At 47.0% G+C, this 18,337-nt stretch overlaps 1 protein-coding gene across 1 annotated transcript in view; it reads right to left on the bottom strand.

Annotated features, from left to right (window-relative positions):
• LOC124798203 overlaps positions 1 to 18,337 on the bottom strand; it is a 443,817-nt gene that overhangs the window by 16,732 nt on the left and 408,748 nt on the right. The window contains exon 4 of the mRNA XM_047261505.1: positions 10,064 to 10,241. Within this exon, the coding sequence (XP_047117461.1) occupies positions 10,064 to 10,241 (178 nt within the window). The remainder of the gene's footprint in view (positions 1 to 10,063; positions 10,242 to 18,337) is intronic.

Genomic DNA, 18,337 nt, shown 5'->3' with positions numbered 1-18,337 from the left:
ACCTCCGTAAAAATGCCATCAATATACTGGTAATACGTTTAAAACTGACGACTTTGTAGTTAACGTGTCACTTTGGGTCACTACGAGGTTTATAACCAAGGAAATTGCGACAGAACCATTACAAGGTCTAGCGCAAAGGAAAAGGACCTTGAAACCTGAAATATACTCGGAAAAAAAACACGCACTACGAAGGAATTAGCCGAATAGGACAGAAATCGATAGATATGACGTTCATGTACAGACAAACAAATGATTATAATTTCAGGAAAACTGAATGATTTATTCTTCACACATTGAGCAACTAGTAACGCGTTGGTCCACCTCTGGCCATTATACAAGCAGTTATCCGGTTTGGCATTGATTGACAGAGTTGTTGGATGCCCTCCTGAGGGACATCGTGGCAAATACTGTTCAGTTCGTGCGCTAGGTTGTAGGGTCTTGCCTATAATACCCCACACGTTCTCAGTCAGGGAGACATTCGGTGACCTTGCTGGTTAAGGCAGTGTTTGGCAAGCTCGAAGACAAGCAGTAGAAACTCTCGTCGTGCGAGGGTGGGCATTATTTTGCCCAAATGTAAGCCCAAGATGGCTTGCCACAAAGGGCAACAAACCCGGCCGTAGAAAATCGTCAGCCGGCCTCTGTGGACGAGCGGTTCTAGGCGCTTCACTCCGGAATCGCGCTGCTGGTAAGATCGCAGGTTCGAATCCTGCCTCGGGTATTGATGTGTGTGATGCCCTTAGGTTAGTTAGGTTTAAGTAGTTCTAAGTTCTAGGGGACTAATGACCACAGATGTTAAGTCCCATGGTGCTCAGAGCCATTTCAACCATTTGAGAATATCGTCGACGTACCGCTGTGCTGTTAGGTTCCCGCGGATGACAACCAAAGAGGTAATGCTACGAAAAGAAATGGCATCTCTTGGTTATATGGCGAGCGACAGTCAGGTTGGTATCCCACTGCAGTCCACGACGTCTCCAGAAACGGCTTCGCGGGGCTCAATTCGGAGTGGGACTCATCACTGAACACAACTCTAGTCCAGTCAGTGAGGGTCCTGACCGAAGACGTGTCTCGAGACGCCCCGAACAGCGGTCGACTCAAACAAGCCGGTTGGAGTAACCGGGGAATCGCTCGACATTTGATCAGGAGCAAAGCCACTATTCTACGATGTTGGTAGGGATGGGTGGAATAATGGCCGAACACAAGGTTGTGAAGGAAGCAGTCGAGTTAGAGAGACGAGAGAACGTGAGAACTTGAGGACCGAGCACTTGTCAGAGAGGCAGAGCCCAGGATTCATCAATATCATCAATTTGACGTGTAACTGGTGGTTCAGAAACCACAAGGGCCATTAATAGGAGGCTTAAAGAAAGGGAGCTGAGATCATGGTGCCCCCTGCGTCGACTACCATCGACATCTTCACACCAACAAATCCATTTGCTGTGGTGACGGGTGCATTGGGGCTGGAATCTCATTGGCTGGAATAGAATTGTTTTCAGTGGTGAGTTCCGCTCGAATCGAGCCCCGATGACCAGCCGCGGATGGCGACCAAAGAGGTCTGGCTATAAAATGAAATGGCACCCCAGACCATCATCCATGTTTGTTGGGCCGCATGGCGGGTGACAGTCAGGTTGGTATCACACACTTGTCCAGTGTATCTCCAGACACGTCTTTTCTGGTCATCGGGGCTGATTTCGAAGCGAGACTCATCACTGAAGACAATTCTAGTCCTCGATCACCAGCGAAGACGGCTCTGGGCGCGCCTCAGACAGCGATGGGGTACGAACCTGACTGTCGCCCGCCATAAGACCTGACAAACAGGAACAATGGTCTGGAGTGCCTTATCTTTTCATAGCATTCGTGGCACCCTTAAAGCATATCGGTACGTCATCGATATTCTACGGCCCGTTTTGTTGCCCTTCATGGCAAGTCACCCCGGGCTTACATCCAGCGAGATAACGCCCGCCTGCACAGGCGAGAGATTCTGCTGCTTGTCTTCGTGTTTGCCAAACCCTACCTTGGCCAACAAGATCGCTGGATCTCTGCTCAATTGAGAACATTTGCAGCATTATGGGGAGGGCCCTCCAATCAGCTTCCAATTTTGACCATCTAACGCTCTAACGCTCCCGTCGGACTGAAATTGGCACGATAGTCCTCAGGAAGACATACAACACCTGCATCAATCAGTACCAAACCGAATAACTGCTTGCATAGCGGTCAGAGGTGGATCAAAGCGTAATTGACTTGCTCAGTTTGTGAAGCACTTCTTGTGGAAGAAATCATCCAATTTTTCTGAAATTGTAATCGTTTGTTTGTCTCTACATGTGCGTCACATCTACCGATTTACGTTCCATTCGGATACTTCCTTCGTGATACGTCTTTTTTCTTTTAGAGTGTATAACCACTTAGGAAAGGCAAACCTACGTTTCTAGCATTTGTAGACTGAGAGAAAGCTTTTGACAATGTTGACTGGAATACTCTCTTTCAAATTCTAAAGGTGCTTCAGTATATTGAGCAAGCAGTAAAGGAAACGAAAGAAAAATTCGTAGTAGGTATTAAAATCCATGGAGAAGAAATAAAAACTTTTAGGTTCGCCGATGACATTGTAATTCTGTCAGAGACGGCAAAGGACTTGGAAGAGCAGTTGAACGGAATGGACAGTGTCTTGAAAGGAGAATATAAGATCAACATCAAGAAAAGCAAAACGAGGATAATGGAATGTAGTCGAATTAAGTCGGGTGATTCTGAGGGTATTAGATTAGGAAATGAGTCGCTTAAAGTAGTAAAGGAGTTTTGCTATTTGGGGAACAAAATAACTGATGATGGTCGAAGTAGAGAGGATATAAAATGTAGACTGGCAATGGCAAGGAAAGCGTTTCACAAGAAGAGAAATTTGTTAACATCGAGTATAGATTTAAGTGTAAGGAAGTCGTTTCTGAAACTATTTGTACGGAGTGTAGCCATGTATGGAAGTGAAACAAGAAGAGAATAGAAACTTTCGAAATGTGGTGCTACAGAAGAATGCTGAAGATTAGATGGGTAGATCACGTAACTAATGAGGAGGTATTGAATAGAATAGGGGAGGAGAGGAGTTTGTGGCACAAGTTGACTGGAAGAAGGGATCGGTTGGTAGGGCATGTTCTGAGGCATCAAGGGATCACAAATTTAGCATTGGAGGGCAGCGTGGAAGGTAATAATCGTAGAGGGAGACGAAGAGATGAATACACCAAGCAGATTCAGAAGGATGTAGGTTGCAGTAGGTACTGGGAGATGAAGAAGCTTGCACAGGATAGAGTAGCATGGAGAGCTGCATCGAACCAGTCTCAGAACTGAAGACCACAACAACAACAACCACTTAGTGAAAAGCGAGAATAATCAGTGAACAGCCGCGACGGACTTAGTTTTTCGCAGTCAGTTTTGTGGCTATCGTCTTGGACGTGAGGACAGCAGAGCGTGCTGACGACTTTACGGGATAGGAAGTGAAGAGCAAGGGGGGGTTGGGGGGCGGCTTTCGGCGGAGCGTGTGATAATAAAACGCCTTCCTTGGCGAACTGCAGGAGGCAGCTGGCCAACCGGCGATATTACTCATCTTACAGACCCGATTTAGGGAACGTGAGTCGGCACTCGCGCCCTCAAAGAGGCCCTGTGTAACCGCCGCCCGCGGGCGGAAGCACAAACGCCGCTGTTCACCCCGCCACGCCGCGCACCAGCCGGCTTGGCCTCGCTTGGCCCAGCTCACTGTGCTGACAAGGAGAAGAGTGTGCCTGCGGCACGCTGCTCTTCTCGGCAGTCCAAAGTGTCGCAGTCGGCGAATTCTGCAGCGGAAAACTACAGTCATGGGAATAAGTATTCATACAGTAGGTGGTGACAAACTACGATGGTGTGTCGGGATAGTAAATCACCCACAGCGCCGATAGGAATAAGTAAGATGGTGTAGCGTCAGATAACCATGTTCTTGGTAATGAAGCTTCCCGTATGCCATGAATCTACTCTGGGAAAATAAAATATGTTACACTCCGCACGGTCTGCGACAGGGCAAAAATGTATTCATACAGCGCACTACTTTCAACCAAACAAACGGCTGACGCAGCCCCGGAGTGCATGCCACACTTGTGTGGCGGCCGTGAAGCAACAGCACGTCGGACGTGGGTGCCGTGGAACAGCAGGATGGGCCGCAAGGGGAAGGAAACGACCACTGAGGAACGAAACATTGTTGTCGTCCAATATCTTCAAAAAATGGCTCTGAGCACTATGGGAGTTAACATCTGAGGTCATCAGTCCCCTAGAACTTAGAACTACTTAAACCTAACTAACCTAAGGACATCACACACATCCATGCCCGAGGCAGGATTCGAACCTGCGACCGTAGCAATCGCGCGGTTCCGGACTGAACCGCTTGGCCACCGCGGCCGGCTCAATATCTTCAACACAAGTCGTATGCCGAAATTGCGAGCATCATAGGACGAAGCCGAGCGACTGTGCAATCTACCATTAACCGATATAAGGACAGACGTGTAGTAATAAACAGTGAACGACACGGTCGTCCGCAGAAGCTTACAACAAGAGAGTCCAGAATGCTACTAAGAATCATCAAGAAAAACCCGAAAACGACAGCGTCGGCACTATACGCATAAGTATATGACCACTTTTGAAAGGACAGCACTCCAAGGGCAGTTCGTACCATTCTAAATCGTTCGGGCTACAGAGCCAGGGTCCCGAGACGAAAGCCCTACATCAGCAAAAAGAACAGTAAGTGGCGGATGGAATTCGCGAAACAGGATGTATTCAAGACAGCAGACTTCTGGGATACTTTATTGTTTAGTGATGAAAGCAAATTTAATATCGTGCACAATGATGGTAGGATCTTGGTCTGGAGAAGACCGAATACAGACCTAGATCGAAACAACATTCAACCCACGGTGAAGCACGGAGGTGGTTGAGTGGTGGTATGGGGCTGTATGTCAGCCTCCGGTGTCGGAAAATTAGTGTTTGTGGAAGGTACACTGGACAGATTTGTGTATATGAACATTCTCAAACAAAAGTTACAACAGAGTGTTGACACCTTTGGTCTTCCTAGAAATTATTACTTCCAACAGGACAATGATCCCAAACATACCGCCCAAATTGTCCGGCTGTGGTTGCTCCACAACACTCCACACACTCTTAAAACACCAGCTCAGAGTCCGGACCTGAATTCCATCGAACACGTGTGGAGTGAGCTGGAAACACGAGTGAGAAAACACGACATCCATAGTAAGGCCTCTTTGAAAGAGGCTCTCCTTCGAGAATGGGAAGGTATCACGTCGGAAACTACAAGAAAATTGGTCCATTCCATGCCACGGAGGTTGCGAGAAGTAATACATCGGAAGGGTATGCATACGAAGTATTAAATACGTTCTGGCTTTGTTAGAAGTGTCATTTTCTGCTGGTGTTTATTACTTCATTCCCAGCGCAGTAGAGAAGTTGGCAGACGTTGTTTTTTTTATTTTGTTTTGCACAGGCTTGTTCATTCTCGTTCTATACACCAGCATAGCTGCATTGGCGACTGGCCAACGTCTATAGTGCATATCCAATTAGTGTTTTTGGTTTCTTATTGTCCATAAAGGCAGGTTAGTTTTCCATGCTCTATTGTATGAATACTTATTTCCATTATTGTATATCCCCCTGCTCTGATGGTGCGTCCCACGATTGTAGAGCCTGGCTGTCGCAAGACACCCCAGCCAATCAGTCAATCACCAGCGTAATCACATAACGTAAATGGAATCAGCTTGCTGTGAACGACATCACTGCAGCCATGTATTGTCTGAAATCCACCACATTTCCATGCTACGAAAAGAAAAAATTATATCCGAATGGCCAAACAACAGCCTGTATCGAAATTTACGAACTCAATTTACTACACAAGGATGCACGAAGGAAAGAAGAAAGATTAGGGTTTTGCATCGCATCAATGAAGTCATAGGAGATGGATCACAAGCTCAGATAGCAAGAAATGGACGATGTACCTAAGAAAGGAACCATCAGGAGAAAAAGGAAACGAGAGTGTGGCATTGTTGGCCGGGAAGTTCGGCCGCCGAGTGCCAGTCTTATTTCAGTCGACGCCACATTGGGCGACTTGCGTGCCGGTGGTGAGGATGAAATGATGATGAGGACAACGCAGCACCCAATCCACGAGCGGAGAATATCTCCAAACCGGTCGGGAATCGAACGCAGACCTGCTGCGTGGGAGGCAAGCACGTTACCACTCGTTTGTAAAGGTCGCTTGGAGCGTTCAGCAGTTATTAGTTTTCCGTGACTGTTGTAAGTGTATTGTTTACTGTATTTAAGAACTTCTACCGTTTTTGTGATATTTATAACATGAAAGTCTTAATAAATGCGTTTCGATGCCGCAAGGAAGCTAATATGTTTGGATTTATCGCACTATAAAACATCGAATTATTTAAAATTATGAAGTATTTCAATATGACCATCTTTCATACCATCATACCAGACACGTATTGTACAGCAGGATGGAAGTCCGCCGCTTGATACCTTAAAGGCGGGGGGGGGGGGGGGGGGGGGGGGAGGGGGGGGAGGAAACCCCACTATCCCACTATTCTCCGCTGCTGGTCGGCCCTTTCTCAACGCACGTGCCCCGCCTGGAAAGCCCGTTTTCGGACCCCACCCTCACGATGCATTTTAAAAATTCTCTCTGGCGGATTTCTCGATCATATGCATTATGTTATAACAAGGACCGTCGAGCATTGCTGGGAGTGGTTATAAAAAATCACATGAAATCAGCGGAAATAATCAGTCGCGAGTTCCAAAGCGCAACCAGCAGGCCAACTAGAACAATGACTGTGTGTAGAGAGTTAAAAAAGAAAAGGGTAGAATGGTGGAATATCTACTCATAAGTTACAGATTCCTGTAGTCAATACTAAGTGATGCTTGGGGAGTCAATAACTGGGCAAGCAACAGTTCTACTACAGTACTGGCCATTAAAATTATTACACCACGAAGATGACGTGGTACAGGTGCGAAATTTAACAAACAGGAAGAACATGCTGTGATATGCAAATGATTACCTTTTCAGAACATTCACACAAGGTTGTCGCCGGTGTCAACACCTACAACGTGCTCACATGAGGAAAGTTTCCAACCGAGTTCTCATACACAAACAGCAGTTGACCGGCGTTGCCTGGTGAAACGTTGTTGTGATGCCTCGTGTAAGGAGGAGAAATGCGTACCATCACGTTTCCGACTTTGATAAAGGTCGAATTGTAGCCTATCGCGATTGCGGTTTATCGTATCGCGACATTGCTGCTCGCGTTGGTCGAGATCCAGTGACTGGTAGCAGAATATGGAATCGGTGGGTTCAGGAGGGTAATACGGAACGCCTGCTGGATCCCAACAGCCTCGTATCACTAGCAGTCGAGATGACAGACATCTTATCCGCATGGCTGTAACGGATGGTGCAGCCACGTCTCGATCCCTGAGTCAACAGATGGGGACGTTTGCAAGACAACAACCATCTGCACGAACAGTTCGACGACGTTTCCAGCAGCATGGCCTATCAGCTCGGAGACCATGGCTACGGTTACCCCTGACGCTGCATCACAGACAGGAGCGCCTGCGGTGGTGTACTCAACGACGAACCTGGGTGCACGAATGACAAAACGTCACTTTTTCGGATGAATCCAGGTTCTGTTTACAGCATCATGATGGTCGCATCCGTGTTTGGCGACATCGCGTTGAACGCACATTGGAAACGTGTATTCGTCATCGCCATACTGGCGTATCACCCGGCGTGTGGTATGGGGTGCCATTGGTTACACGTCTCGGTCACCTCTTGTTCGCATTGACGGCACTTTGAACAGTGGTCGTTACATTTGACATGTGTTACGACCCGTGGCACTACCCTTCATTCGATCCATGTGAAATCCTACATTTCAGCAGGATAATGCACGACGGCACGTTGCAGGTCCTGTACGGGCCTTTCTGGACACAGGAAATGTTCGACTGCTGCCCTGGCCAGCACATTCTCGAGATCTCTCACCAATTGAAAACGTCTGGTCAATGGAGGCCGAGCAACTGGCTCGTCACAATGCGGGAGTCACTACTTTGCTGAACTGTGGTATCGTGCTGACGCTGCATGGACAGCTGTACCTGTACAAGCCATCTAAGCTCTCTTTGACTCAATGCCCAAGCGTATCAAGGCCGTTATTACGACCAGAGGTGGTTGTTCTGGGTACTGATTTCTCAGGATCTCTGCACCCAAATTGCGTGAAAATGTAATCACATGTCACTTCTAGTATAATATACACTCCTGGAAATGGAAAAAAGAACACATTGACACCGGTGTGTCAGACCCACCATACTTGCTCCGGACACTGCGAGAGGGCTGTACAAGCAATGATCACACGCACGGCACAGCGGACACACCAGGAACCGCGGTGTTGGCCGTCGAATGGCGCTAGCTGCGCAGCATTTGTGCACCGCCGCCGTCAGTGTCAGCCAGTTTGCCGTGGCATACGGAGCTCCATCGCAGTCTTTAACACTGGTAGCATGCCACGACAGCGTGGACGTGAACCGTATGTGCAGTTGACGGACTTTGAGCGAGGGCGTATAGTGGGCATGCGGGAGGCCGGGTGGACGTACCGCCGAATTGCTCAACACGTGGGGCGTGAGGTCTCCACAGTACATCGAAGTTGTCGCCAGTGGTCGGCGGAAGGTGCACGTGCCCGTCGACCTGGGACCGGACCGCAGCGCTGCACGGATGCACGCGAAGACCGTAGGATCCTACGCAGTGCCGTAGGGGACCGCACCGCCACTTCCCAGCAAATTAGGGACACTGTTGCTCCTGGGGTATCGGCGAGGACCATTCGCAACCGTCTCCATGAAGCACACCGCACAGCGTTAGGCCGTCTTCCGCTCACGCCCCAACATCGTGCAGCCCGCCTCCAGTGGTGTCGCGACAGGCGTGAATGGAGGGACGAATGGAGACGTGTCGTCTTCAGCGATGAGAGTCGCTTCTGCCTTGGTGCCAATGATGGTCGTATGCTTGTTTGGCGCCGTGCAGGTGAGCGCCACAATCAGGACTGCATACGACCGAGGCACACAGGGCCAACACCCGGCATCATGGTGTGGGGAGCGATCTCCTACACTGGCCGTACACCACTGGTGATCGTCGAGGGGACACTGAATAGTGCACGGTACATCCAAACCGTCATCGAACCCATCGTTCTACCATTCCTAGACCGGCAAGGGAACTTACTGTTCCAACAGGACAATGCACGTCCGCATGTATCCCGTGCCACCCAACGTGCTCTAGAAGGTGTAAGTCAACTACCCTGGCCAGCAAGATCTCCGGATCTGTCCCCCATTGAGCATGTTTGGGACTGGATGAAGCGTCGTCTCACGCGGTCTGCACGTCCAGCACGAACGCTGGTCCAACTGAGGCGCCAGGTGGAAATGGCATGGCAAGCCGTTCCACAGGACTACATCCAGCATCTCTACGATCGTCTCCATGGGAGAATAGCAGCCTGCATTGCTGCGAAAGGTGGATATACACTGTACTAGTGCCGACATTGTGCATGCTCTGTTGCCTGTGTCTATGTGCCTGTGGTTCTGTCAGTGTGATCATGTGATGTATCTGACCCCAGGAATGTGTCAATAAAGTTTCCCCTTCCTGGGACAATGAATTCACGGTGTTCTTATTTCAATTTCCAGGAATGTATTTGTCTAATGAATACCCGTTCATCATTTGCATTTCTTCTTGGTGTAGCAATTTTAATGGCCAGTTGTGTATCTCGGCAGCGTCTTTATGCGATGCACTGGAGTGCAGAAAAACATTTCTCTTGCAAAGACCGGAGGAAAAATTTTTTGGAAACAGACTTACGAGCAGAAATGAAAACCGAGCTGTGTGGTATTATTTGTCCATGGGTATGCCACCTGGACAAGGCCCTAATGGAGACGTTTTGTTGTGAGTGACTACATCTACGTCTACAGTCACGCTTGCTCAGCGAGATGCGACCGCACGCTGTGTTCTGGAGAGAGCTTGTACCCCTGGTGGGGGCGCCGTGGCTGCCCTTACCGGCCTTGCGGACTGTGACCTCCATGGTGAGGTAGAAGAGGTTGGGGTCCCGGTGGCGCATGCGGTACTTGTTGAGCAGCGCCGTCACCACCTCGCGGCACGTCGTCTGGAACGTGATGCTCAGCGTCTTGTACTCGATGTCCGGCCGCAGGCAGCGCGCGTACACTTTGATCGTGGTCTGCAACAGAGAGGAGGAGGCGCGGCCAGTCAGAAGCAGGTATACACCGACACTTTTCAACACAAACAAACACGGTACTTGAGGCCCATAGCCCATGCGTGAACAACAAAGACGATCCGTATTTGCGAAATATTTTACGGATTAATGCTGGACCAGCGTTTGAACATAGATTTTTAACTTCCACGAGCAATGCTCTTACTAAGTTATTCAGGCACGCCTCGAGATACAACTCTAGGCTTCCAATTGGCTCTGGTCACTATGGGGCTTAACTGCTGAGGTCATCAATCCCCTAGAACTTAGAACTACTTAAACCTAACTAACCTAACGACATCACGCACATCCATGCCCGAGGCAGCATTCGAACCTGCAACCGTAGCGGTCGAGCGTTTCCAGACTCAAGCGCCTAGAACCGCTCGGCCACTCCGGCCGGCTCTAGTCTTCCAACGAGACCATGGGACCTGCTGATCATGGGTGTCGATGAGACTTAGGTACGTTGTAAAGGGACGTGACATGAGTAACTGGCTAGCGGCGTTTCATGCGACGGCTCCTAATTTCCTACAAAATCGATGTTGAAGTTTCGTGTGTGTGTGATATACCAGTAAAGTTAGTCGTGTTTCGGCCGGCCGGGGTGGCCGAGCGGTTCTAGGCGCTACAGTCCGGAACCGCGTGACCGCTACGGTCGCAGGTTCGAACCCTGCCACGGGCATGGATGTGTGTGATGTCCTTAGGTTAGTTAGGTTTAAGTAGTTCTAAGTTCTAGGGGACTGATGACCTCAGAAGTTAAGTCCCATGGTACTCAGAGCCATTTTTTTAGTCGTGTTTCGGACAAGCTAGCGTAGCGCAAGGACTAAGGTAGAAGCCTATTACGATGGCTGTACCAGTTCTAACCCTGCCTGTGTATTTTTTTTTCATTATAGATTCTTGGGGAAGGCATACTGAGCAGATAAATCTTTGAAGATGAAAGATAAGCATGAACCTGCACCGTAAAAATTGTCCCACCGAAATGTATTCCACTTGTCTACCCCTGTTGTCTATAGTTTTACAGGCAGATTAAAATTTTCACGAAAGAAAATCATAATACTCCAAACTTGCTAAAGAGTAATAGCGAAATCGTTTCCAGGGAAGATTCAATAAAAATACATTCTTTAGCTCTGCATCACTTTGCGCACCTGCTTTCACAGAATGATCAGAAACGCATGGTTCTCATCGAACCTGACCATAGAAAGAACAGTCTCATGGAACAAACTGTACTCCTCGGTATAGCTTCGTGGAACTTCGTGTGTCTGCAAGGTAGTACCTTTCATTAAATGTGCTTGGTGTTCAACGAATGTGTGTTTCGGTTGCTTTTACGACAGATACCGTGCTGAATCCTGTTCTGGTACAGAAAGCTAGGCAAGCGATAGCAAGTACGACGAATCTGTCATCTACTCTGTAACAAACGGAATACACCTTTGAAGAAAGTTTGCTATAGTGATTGATTTATAAACGAAATTGCTACGGTGAAAATTACTACTTTTGAATAATTTTGTATGACATATACTATTTAATGATATTCTATACAGTGAAAAATTGAAAAAAGTACACAAGTAGGCTCTGTACCGATACAATGAGCGTGGTAACCGTGGACTTTAGCCGGTGCGCTACGATCGCTTGATCGAAACGTAACTAACGTTACGGGTATAGGAGGTACACATAAAACTTCAGCGTCGATTTTCTCGGAACGTGGGGGCTGTCGCATGAAAAGATCCTAGCCAGGTACTCAGCACTTGTTTCTCAGCGGTATACCAAAGACTCATCGAAATCCGTGACTAACAGGTGTGATGCTCCCCTTGTTAGAGTAAAGCTTTGTAGAAGCCTGGAAAAACAGTCAGTGGAAACCTCGAGCTTTCAGTTGGACCGTGAGGTTTGTATGGGTGGTTCAGCTGGACATCGCCTGCGAAACCAAAGCGGGTTCAGGTTGGAGGAAGATTTGCGTTGTTGATGTTCTCTGGCACCCAGTTTTTGCGCCAGAAAGCAGCTCCGCGCAGATGCACCACGTCATGAGTGGAATCTCTGTCATGCCTGATACTCTCAAACAGGAAAATAATGCAACGTTAGGAAAACTTCGCTTGTTGGATTTCTGAGAAACGGCAGGGAAGGAAAAAAAAAATCACGTTATGAGAACAAAACGACTATTTGTTACTCCAACAGTGGTTCTGCGAATAACCGCTCTTTCAGAGTGCAGTGGTGCTGGTAATTTTTCTTTTTCTCTCATGATAAAAGTACTGGATACCTGCGTCGGAAACCGAGGTCGCTAACGGACGCCTGCGCGAAGGTGGTAAACTCGGAGGTAGTCGCTTCAAACCATGACGGTGGAAGAAATTTTCATCGCCAATATTTGGCCACCAAGGGTAAGAGAAGTTGTGGTATGAAGATCCTAATCACCAGACTTTTTGCCAATGTCTTAGATTAAATTCCAAACCAACTGTAATTTTTCATGAAATGAGGGTATGAGATACTTGATGTGGTCCGTTCTTTCAGATGGGGATGTTGACCTCTGCAGCCCTATTTGTATTCTTCGAGAGGAGAAGACTATCTGCCGGTGCTGGGTTTCGCCCTCCCCCCTCCCCCCCCCCCCCCCTCCACATACACACATCTATTACACTATAGTACACTCAACAGATCCACACCACGAGGAAAGGGCCTATTGTGTGCGTAGGCAGAGAACCGTTTCCGATTGGGATGCTGAACCACCCCAAGGGGTCTTCCCGCCAACAACGATATTCGACGCTTTCTTACAGCATTGATATGAACTTTGCCGGCCAACTTATATATAAATTGAGTGACTTAACATTTAAAAAGACGCAGTCTCTAAGCACATTACAGAATGACGGTTTTATCCAAGAGGCGTCTGTGAAACATTCATTGATCGTATCCTCTCATGTTTTATGGATCCTGTGCCGTTCATAATTCATAGGCTTGTTGTTTCACCGATTGCCATCGATATTAAGAACGACATAGCAAGTCATATGAAGAACTCACTTTGTGAGCGTTCCGTTGTCACTTGCGTGGGTCTGATAATTGTGTTTGTTGCAGCTGTTGAAGTTATACATCAGTCTCCTAGATCATGATGATCTTCATTCAGAGCGGATGATTTAAACGATCAGTTATGCACAGTAATGTAACTATATTGGGCAGTACTGTAACAATAGTAAACGTGAGGTGCTAGAGATTCTATTTTTCGCACATTTTTAAAACAAGTTTTCGTTATTTGTTCCAGTGCAAATTATATCGTAGTCGGCATAACGTTTAGTAAAGTATTTTTATCAAAATCCATCTGGTATAGCCCTAGAGATGCTACATTTCCAGCACTTCGGTATCCTGTTACTCCATATCGTGCCACTGTTCTCACAGCAGACCATCTATGAGCAGCTTTGGAAAATTTGTCAGCAAATATTAAGAATGTATTTATATTTGTCAGTAGCGCTGATTTTCACATACAAGTGCGAACGTGTATGAGTATGTGCTAAGAAGCTCACCAGGGTCACAGAAGCAAAACAAAACCGAAGTGCCCTTGTCAGTACGCAGTTTACTTCGTACTAGTAAAATTAATCACTATTGTTGTCATTTCGGACACTGTCATCTTCAGACATAAAAAATATTGACAACTGACCGTAAGGCCCTGATGAAGGCTAGCTGCAACGCTGGCCGAAACGTTGGCGCATTTTAAATTATGACGATGCGGTCTGATACCCTGAAGAATTTTATTGAAGAAGACAACGGCCGCGGAAGCCTACGCTTACATACAACTGACCGTCAGTCATGCATAATGGGTGGAGAATGAAAATAATGGATTTTGCAACCTGCCATTTCGTTTCACAGCAGGACGCCATTGGTTGTTATCTGCGACACTCTTACAGTACAGTGGCTCGTCGACGATATTCTGCGCCCCTTTTCGTTGCCCTTCATGGTAAGCCATCATGGGCTTACAATTGTGCCAGATAATGCCCACCCCCACACGGCGAGAATTTCTACTGCTTGTCTTCGTTCTTGCCAAACCCTGCCTTCACCAGCAAAGTCGCCGGATCTCTCACCAATTGAGAACTTTTCGAGCAGGACCCTTCACCAACCAGCTCGAGATTTTGACGATCTAAGGCGCCAATTGGACATTATCTGACACGACATCCCTCAGGAGAACATCCAACAAATCTACCAATCAATGCCGAGTGGAATAACTGCTTGCGTAATGGCAGAGGTGGACCAACATGTCATTGGCTTTCTCAATTTGTGACGCTCTTTCTCTTGAATAAATCATTCAATTTTTCTGAAATTTTTGTCATTTGTTTGTCTGTACACGCACACCAAATCTACTGATTTCCGTCCTATTCGAATAATTTCTTTGTGGTGTGTCTTTTTTCTTTTGTCTTAGAGCGTATTTTGTTCTCAAACATGTACTGATGCTGCAGGCAGTGCTAGAATAAAAACTAAATTGTGAAAATCTCTTATACTGTAACAGCCTGTAATCCGCAGTACAGCGAGACGCTTGCCGATTCGTTTACCTGTGTGTCTCCAGCTTGCACACGTGTTCATCCATAATGCATGCAGCTGTTCGCCGGGAGATAAGCCTCGTTCACCGGAAAGTAAGAAACGGAATTTGCGACATTCATCTTTGTGTGAGCCATAAATCTAGTGACAATAACGCAGGTGTTCTGCAGTCTGTTATTTGCACTTACCGTCGGAGCGCATTAGTTAAAGGAACTTAGTAACAATATCCTCCTCGTAAAATTGGTATTTTCAAGTAGCCTAAAGTGGAGGTATTGACAACGCACAGGGCTCTCCTCGAAATTTATATACGCACCTCATCATTATATGTTCTGTAGGAACGTTCAGTCGCTCACTAGCTGGTCTGAGTCGATCCTAACTCATCTCTATGTTCACAAACAAAAACTCTAATCTTTCTGCTATATATCTGATCAAAAGTATCCAGACATCTACTGGCGGATGTTAATATTGGGTGTTTCCGCGATTCGCATATACGACGGTTTGAACTATTGGTTGATTGGTTGATTTGCGAGGAGGGGACCAAACCGCTAGGTCGTCAGTGTCGGATTAGGGAAGGATGGGGAATGAAGTCGACCATGCCCTTTCAAAGGAACCGTCCCGGCATTTGCCTGAAGCGATTGAGGTACATCACGGAAAACCTTAATCAGTATGGCCGGACACGCGTTTGAACCGTCTTCCTCCCCAATGCGAGTCCAGTGTGCTAACCACTGCGCCACCTCGCTCGGTGTTTGAACTCTGCTAGGAACACTTTCAATTGGGTGTCTGAATGTCTGTGGAGGAATTGCGGCCCATTCTTCCTGAAGAGCGAAAATCAGAGAAGGTAGCGATGTTGGACGTTGCTATCTGCAGCTGAGACGACGTTCAAACCCATCCCAAATGTCTTCCATTGGGCTCTGGCCGGGGCTCTGAACTCGATAGTCTACTTCAGGAATGTTATTGTTTACAAAACCATTACCACACTAAAGCTGCTTCATGGTAGGGTGCATGTCATGGTGACACAGACAATCATCGTCTTCGAAGTGTTACTCTACTGTACACAGTAAACAACGCTGTAAAATGTATTAATATCTTTCCGCATTTAGCCTTTTCTTACGATATTCAAATGACGACAAACAGCCCCATTTCATAATACCACGTCCTCCGTGCTTCATTGCTGGCACTACACGTGATGGCAAGTAAGGTTTTTTAGGCATTCACCAAACTCAAACACTACCGTCGAATTGCTGCAGGGTATTGCATGATTCATCGCTTCAAACCATTCGTTTCTAGTCTGCGACTGTCCAGTGGTTTGCTCTTTAATCCACCTTGCTTAAGGTGTCTGAATGTCTTAGAACTGACGGCCATTCTACCCCATTCTTTTTAACTCCCTACGCACAGTTATTGTGCTAGCTTGACTGCTCGCAGCACTTTCGACTTGTCTAGTCATCCCTCCAGTTAATTCCATGCTATTTTTCATAACCGTCCTCCGCAAAGCTAGACAGTCCTTGTCCATCAGACATGAGGTCTGCTTGGTCTTGATTTATATGCTATTGTTTCTACACGTTTCCACTTCACAGTCACATCAGCGACAGTCGACTTGAGCAGCTTTGGAAGGGCTGAAATGTTCCTAATAGGAATGTCACTCAGGTGACATGTAATGATTAGTCCACGTAGGAGAGCTGAGTTCTCCCGGCCAACGCACTCCGCTGTTACCACATCTCTGCTGAGAACACAATACTCCCCGCCTCTTCCTAAACGGGCGGGTCCGCCTCTTGCGACATCTAGTGGTCAATTGCGCATGACGTAAGGGTGCCCGTGCACTTTTGACAAGATGTGCCTCTAAGTGCTTTGTTGTTCTTGTGGTCTTCAGTCCAGAGACTGGTTTGATGCAGCTCTCCATGCTACTCTATCCTGTGCAAGGTTCTTCATCTCCCAGTACGTACTGCAGCCTACATCCTTCTGAATCTTCTGCTTAGTGTATTCATCTCTTCCTCTACGATTTTTACCCTCCACGCTGCCCTCCAATACTAAATTGGTGATCCCTTGATGCCTCAGAACATGTCCTACCAACCGATCACTTCTTCTAGTCAAGTTGTGCCACAAACTCCTCTTCTCCCCAATTCTATTCAATACCTCCTCATTAGTTACGTGATCTACTCATCTAATCTTCAGCATTCTTCTGTAGCATCACATTTCGAAAGCTTATATTCTCTTCTTGTCTAAACTATTTATCGTCCATGTTTCACTTCCATAAACGGCTACACTGCATACAAAGACTTTCAGAAACGACTTCCTGACACTTAAATCTATACTCGATGTTAACAAATTCCTCTTCTTCAGAAGCGCTTTCCTTGCCATTGCCAGTCTACATTTTATATCCTCTCTACTTCGACCATCATCAATTATTTTCCTCCCCGAAGAGCAAAACTCCTTTACTACTTTAAGTGTCTCATTTCCTAATCTAATTCCCTCAGCATCCCCTGACTTAATTCGACTACATTCCATTATCCTCGTTTTGCTTTTGTTGATGTTCATCTTATATCCTCCTTTCAAGACACTATCCATTCCGTTCAACTGCTCTTCCAGGTCCTTTGCTGTCTCTGAGAGAATTACAATGTCATCGGCGAACCTCAAAGTTTTTATTTCTTCTCCATGGATTTTAATACCTACTCCGAATTTTTCTTTTGTTTCCTTCACTGCTTGCTCAATGTACAGATTGAATAACATCGGGGAGAGGCTACAACCTTGTCTCACTCCCTTCCCAACCACTGCTTCCCTTTCATGTCCCTCGACTCTTAAGACTGCCACATGGTTACAGTACAAACAGTAAATAGCCTTTCGCTCCCTGTATTTTACCCCTGCTATCTTCTGAATTTGAAAGAGAGTATTCCCGTCAACATTGTCAAAAGCTTTCTCTAAGTCTACAAATGCTAGAAACGTAGTTTTGCTTTTCGTTAATGTATTTTCTAAGATAAGTCGTAGGGTCAGTATTGCCTCACGTGTTGCAAAATTTCTGCGGAATCCAAACTGATCTTCGCCGAGGTCGGCTTCTACCAGTTTTTCCGTTCGTCTGTAAAGAATTCGCGTTAGTATTTTGCAGCTGTGACTTATTAAACTGCTAGTTCGGTAATTTTCACATCTGTCAACATCTGCTTTCTTTGGGATTGGAATTATTGTATTCTTCTTTAAGTCTGAGGGAATTTCGCCTGTCTCATACATCTTGCTCACCAGATGGTAGAGTTTTGTTAGGCCTGGCTCTCCCAAGGCCGTCAGTAAAGCTTGATGCCCTCGGGAAAAATTACGGCTGTAGTTTCCCCTTGCTTTCAGCCGTTCGCAGTACCAGGACAGCAAGGCCGTTTTGGCTAGTGTTACTAGGCCAAATCAGTCAATCATCCAGACTGTTGCCCCTGCAACTACTGAAAAGGCTGCTGCCCCTCTTCAGGAACCACATGTTTGTCAGGCCTCTCAACAGATACCCCTCCGTTCTGGTTGCACCTGCGGTACGGCTATCTGCCCACCAACGGCAAAGTCCATGGTTCATTGGGGGGGGGAAGGGGGGGGGGGCTTTATATTTC

This window comes from Schistocerca piceifrons, chromosome 5 (assembly GCF_021461385.2).
Source record: "Schistocerca piceifrons isolate TAMUIC-IGC-003096 chromosome 5, iqSchPice1.1, whole genome shotgun sequence".
NCBI classification, from domain to species: domain Eukaryota; kingdom Metazoa; phylum Arthropoda; class Insecta; order Orthoptera; family Acrididae; genus Schistocerca; species Schistocerca piceifrons.
The sequence above is the reverse complement of the archived record's forward strand: the minus strand, read 5'-3'. Positions and strand labels throughout refer to the sequence as shown.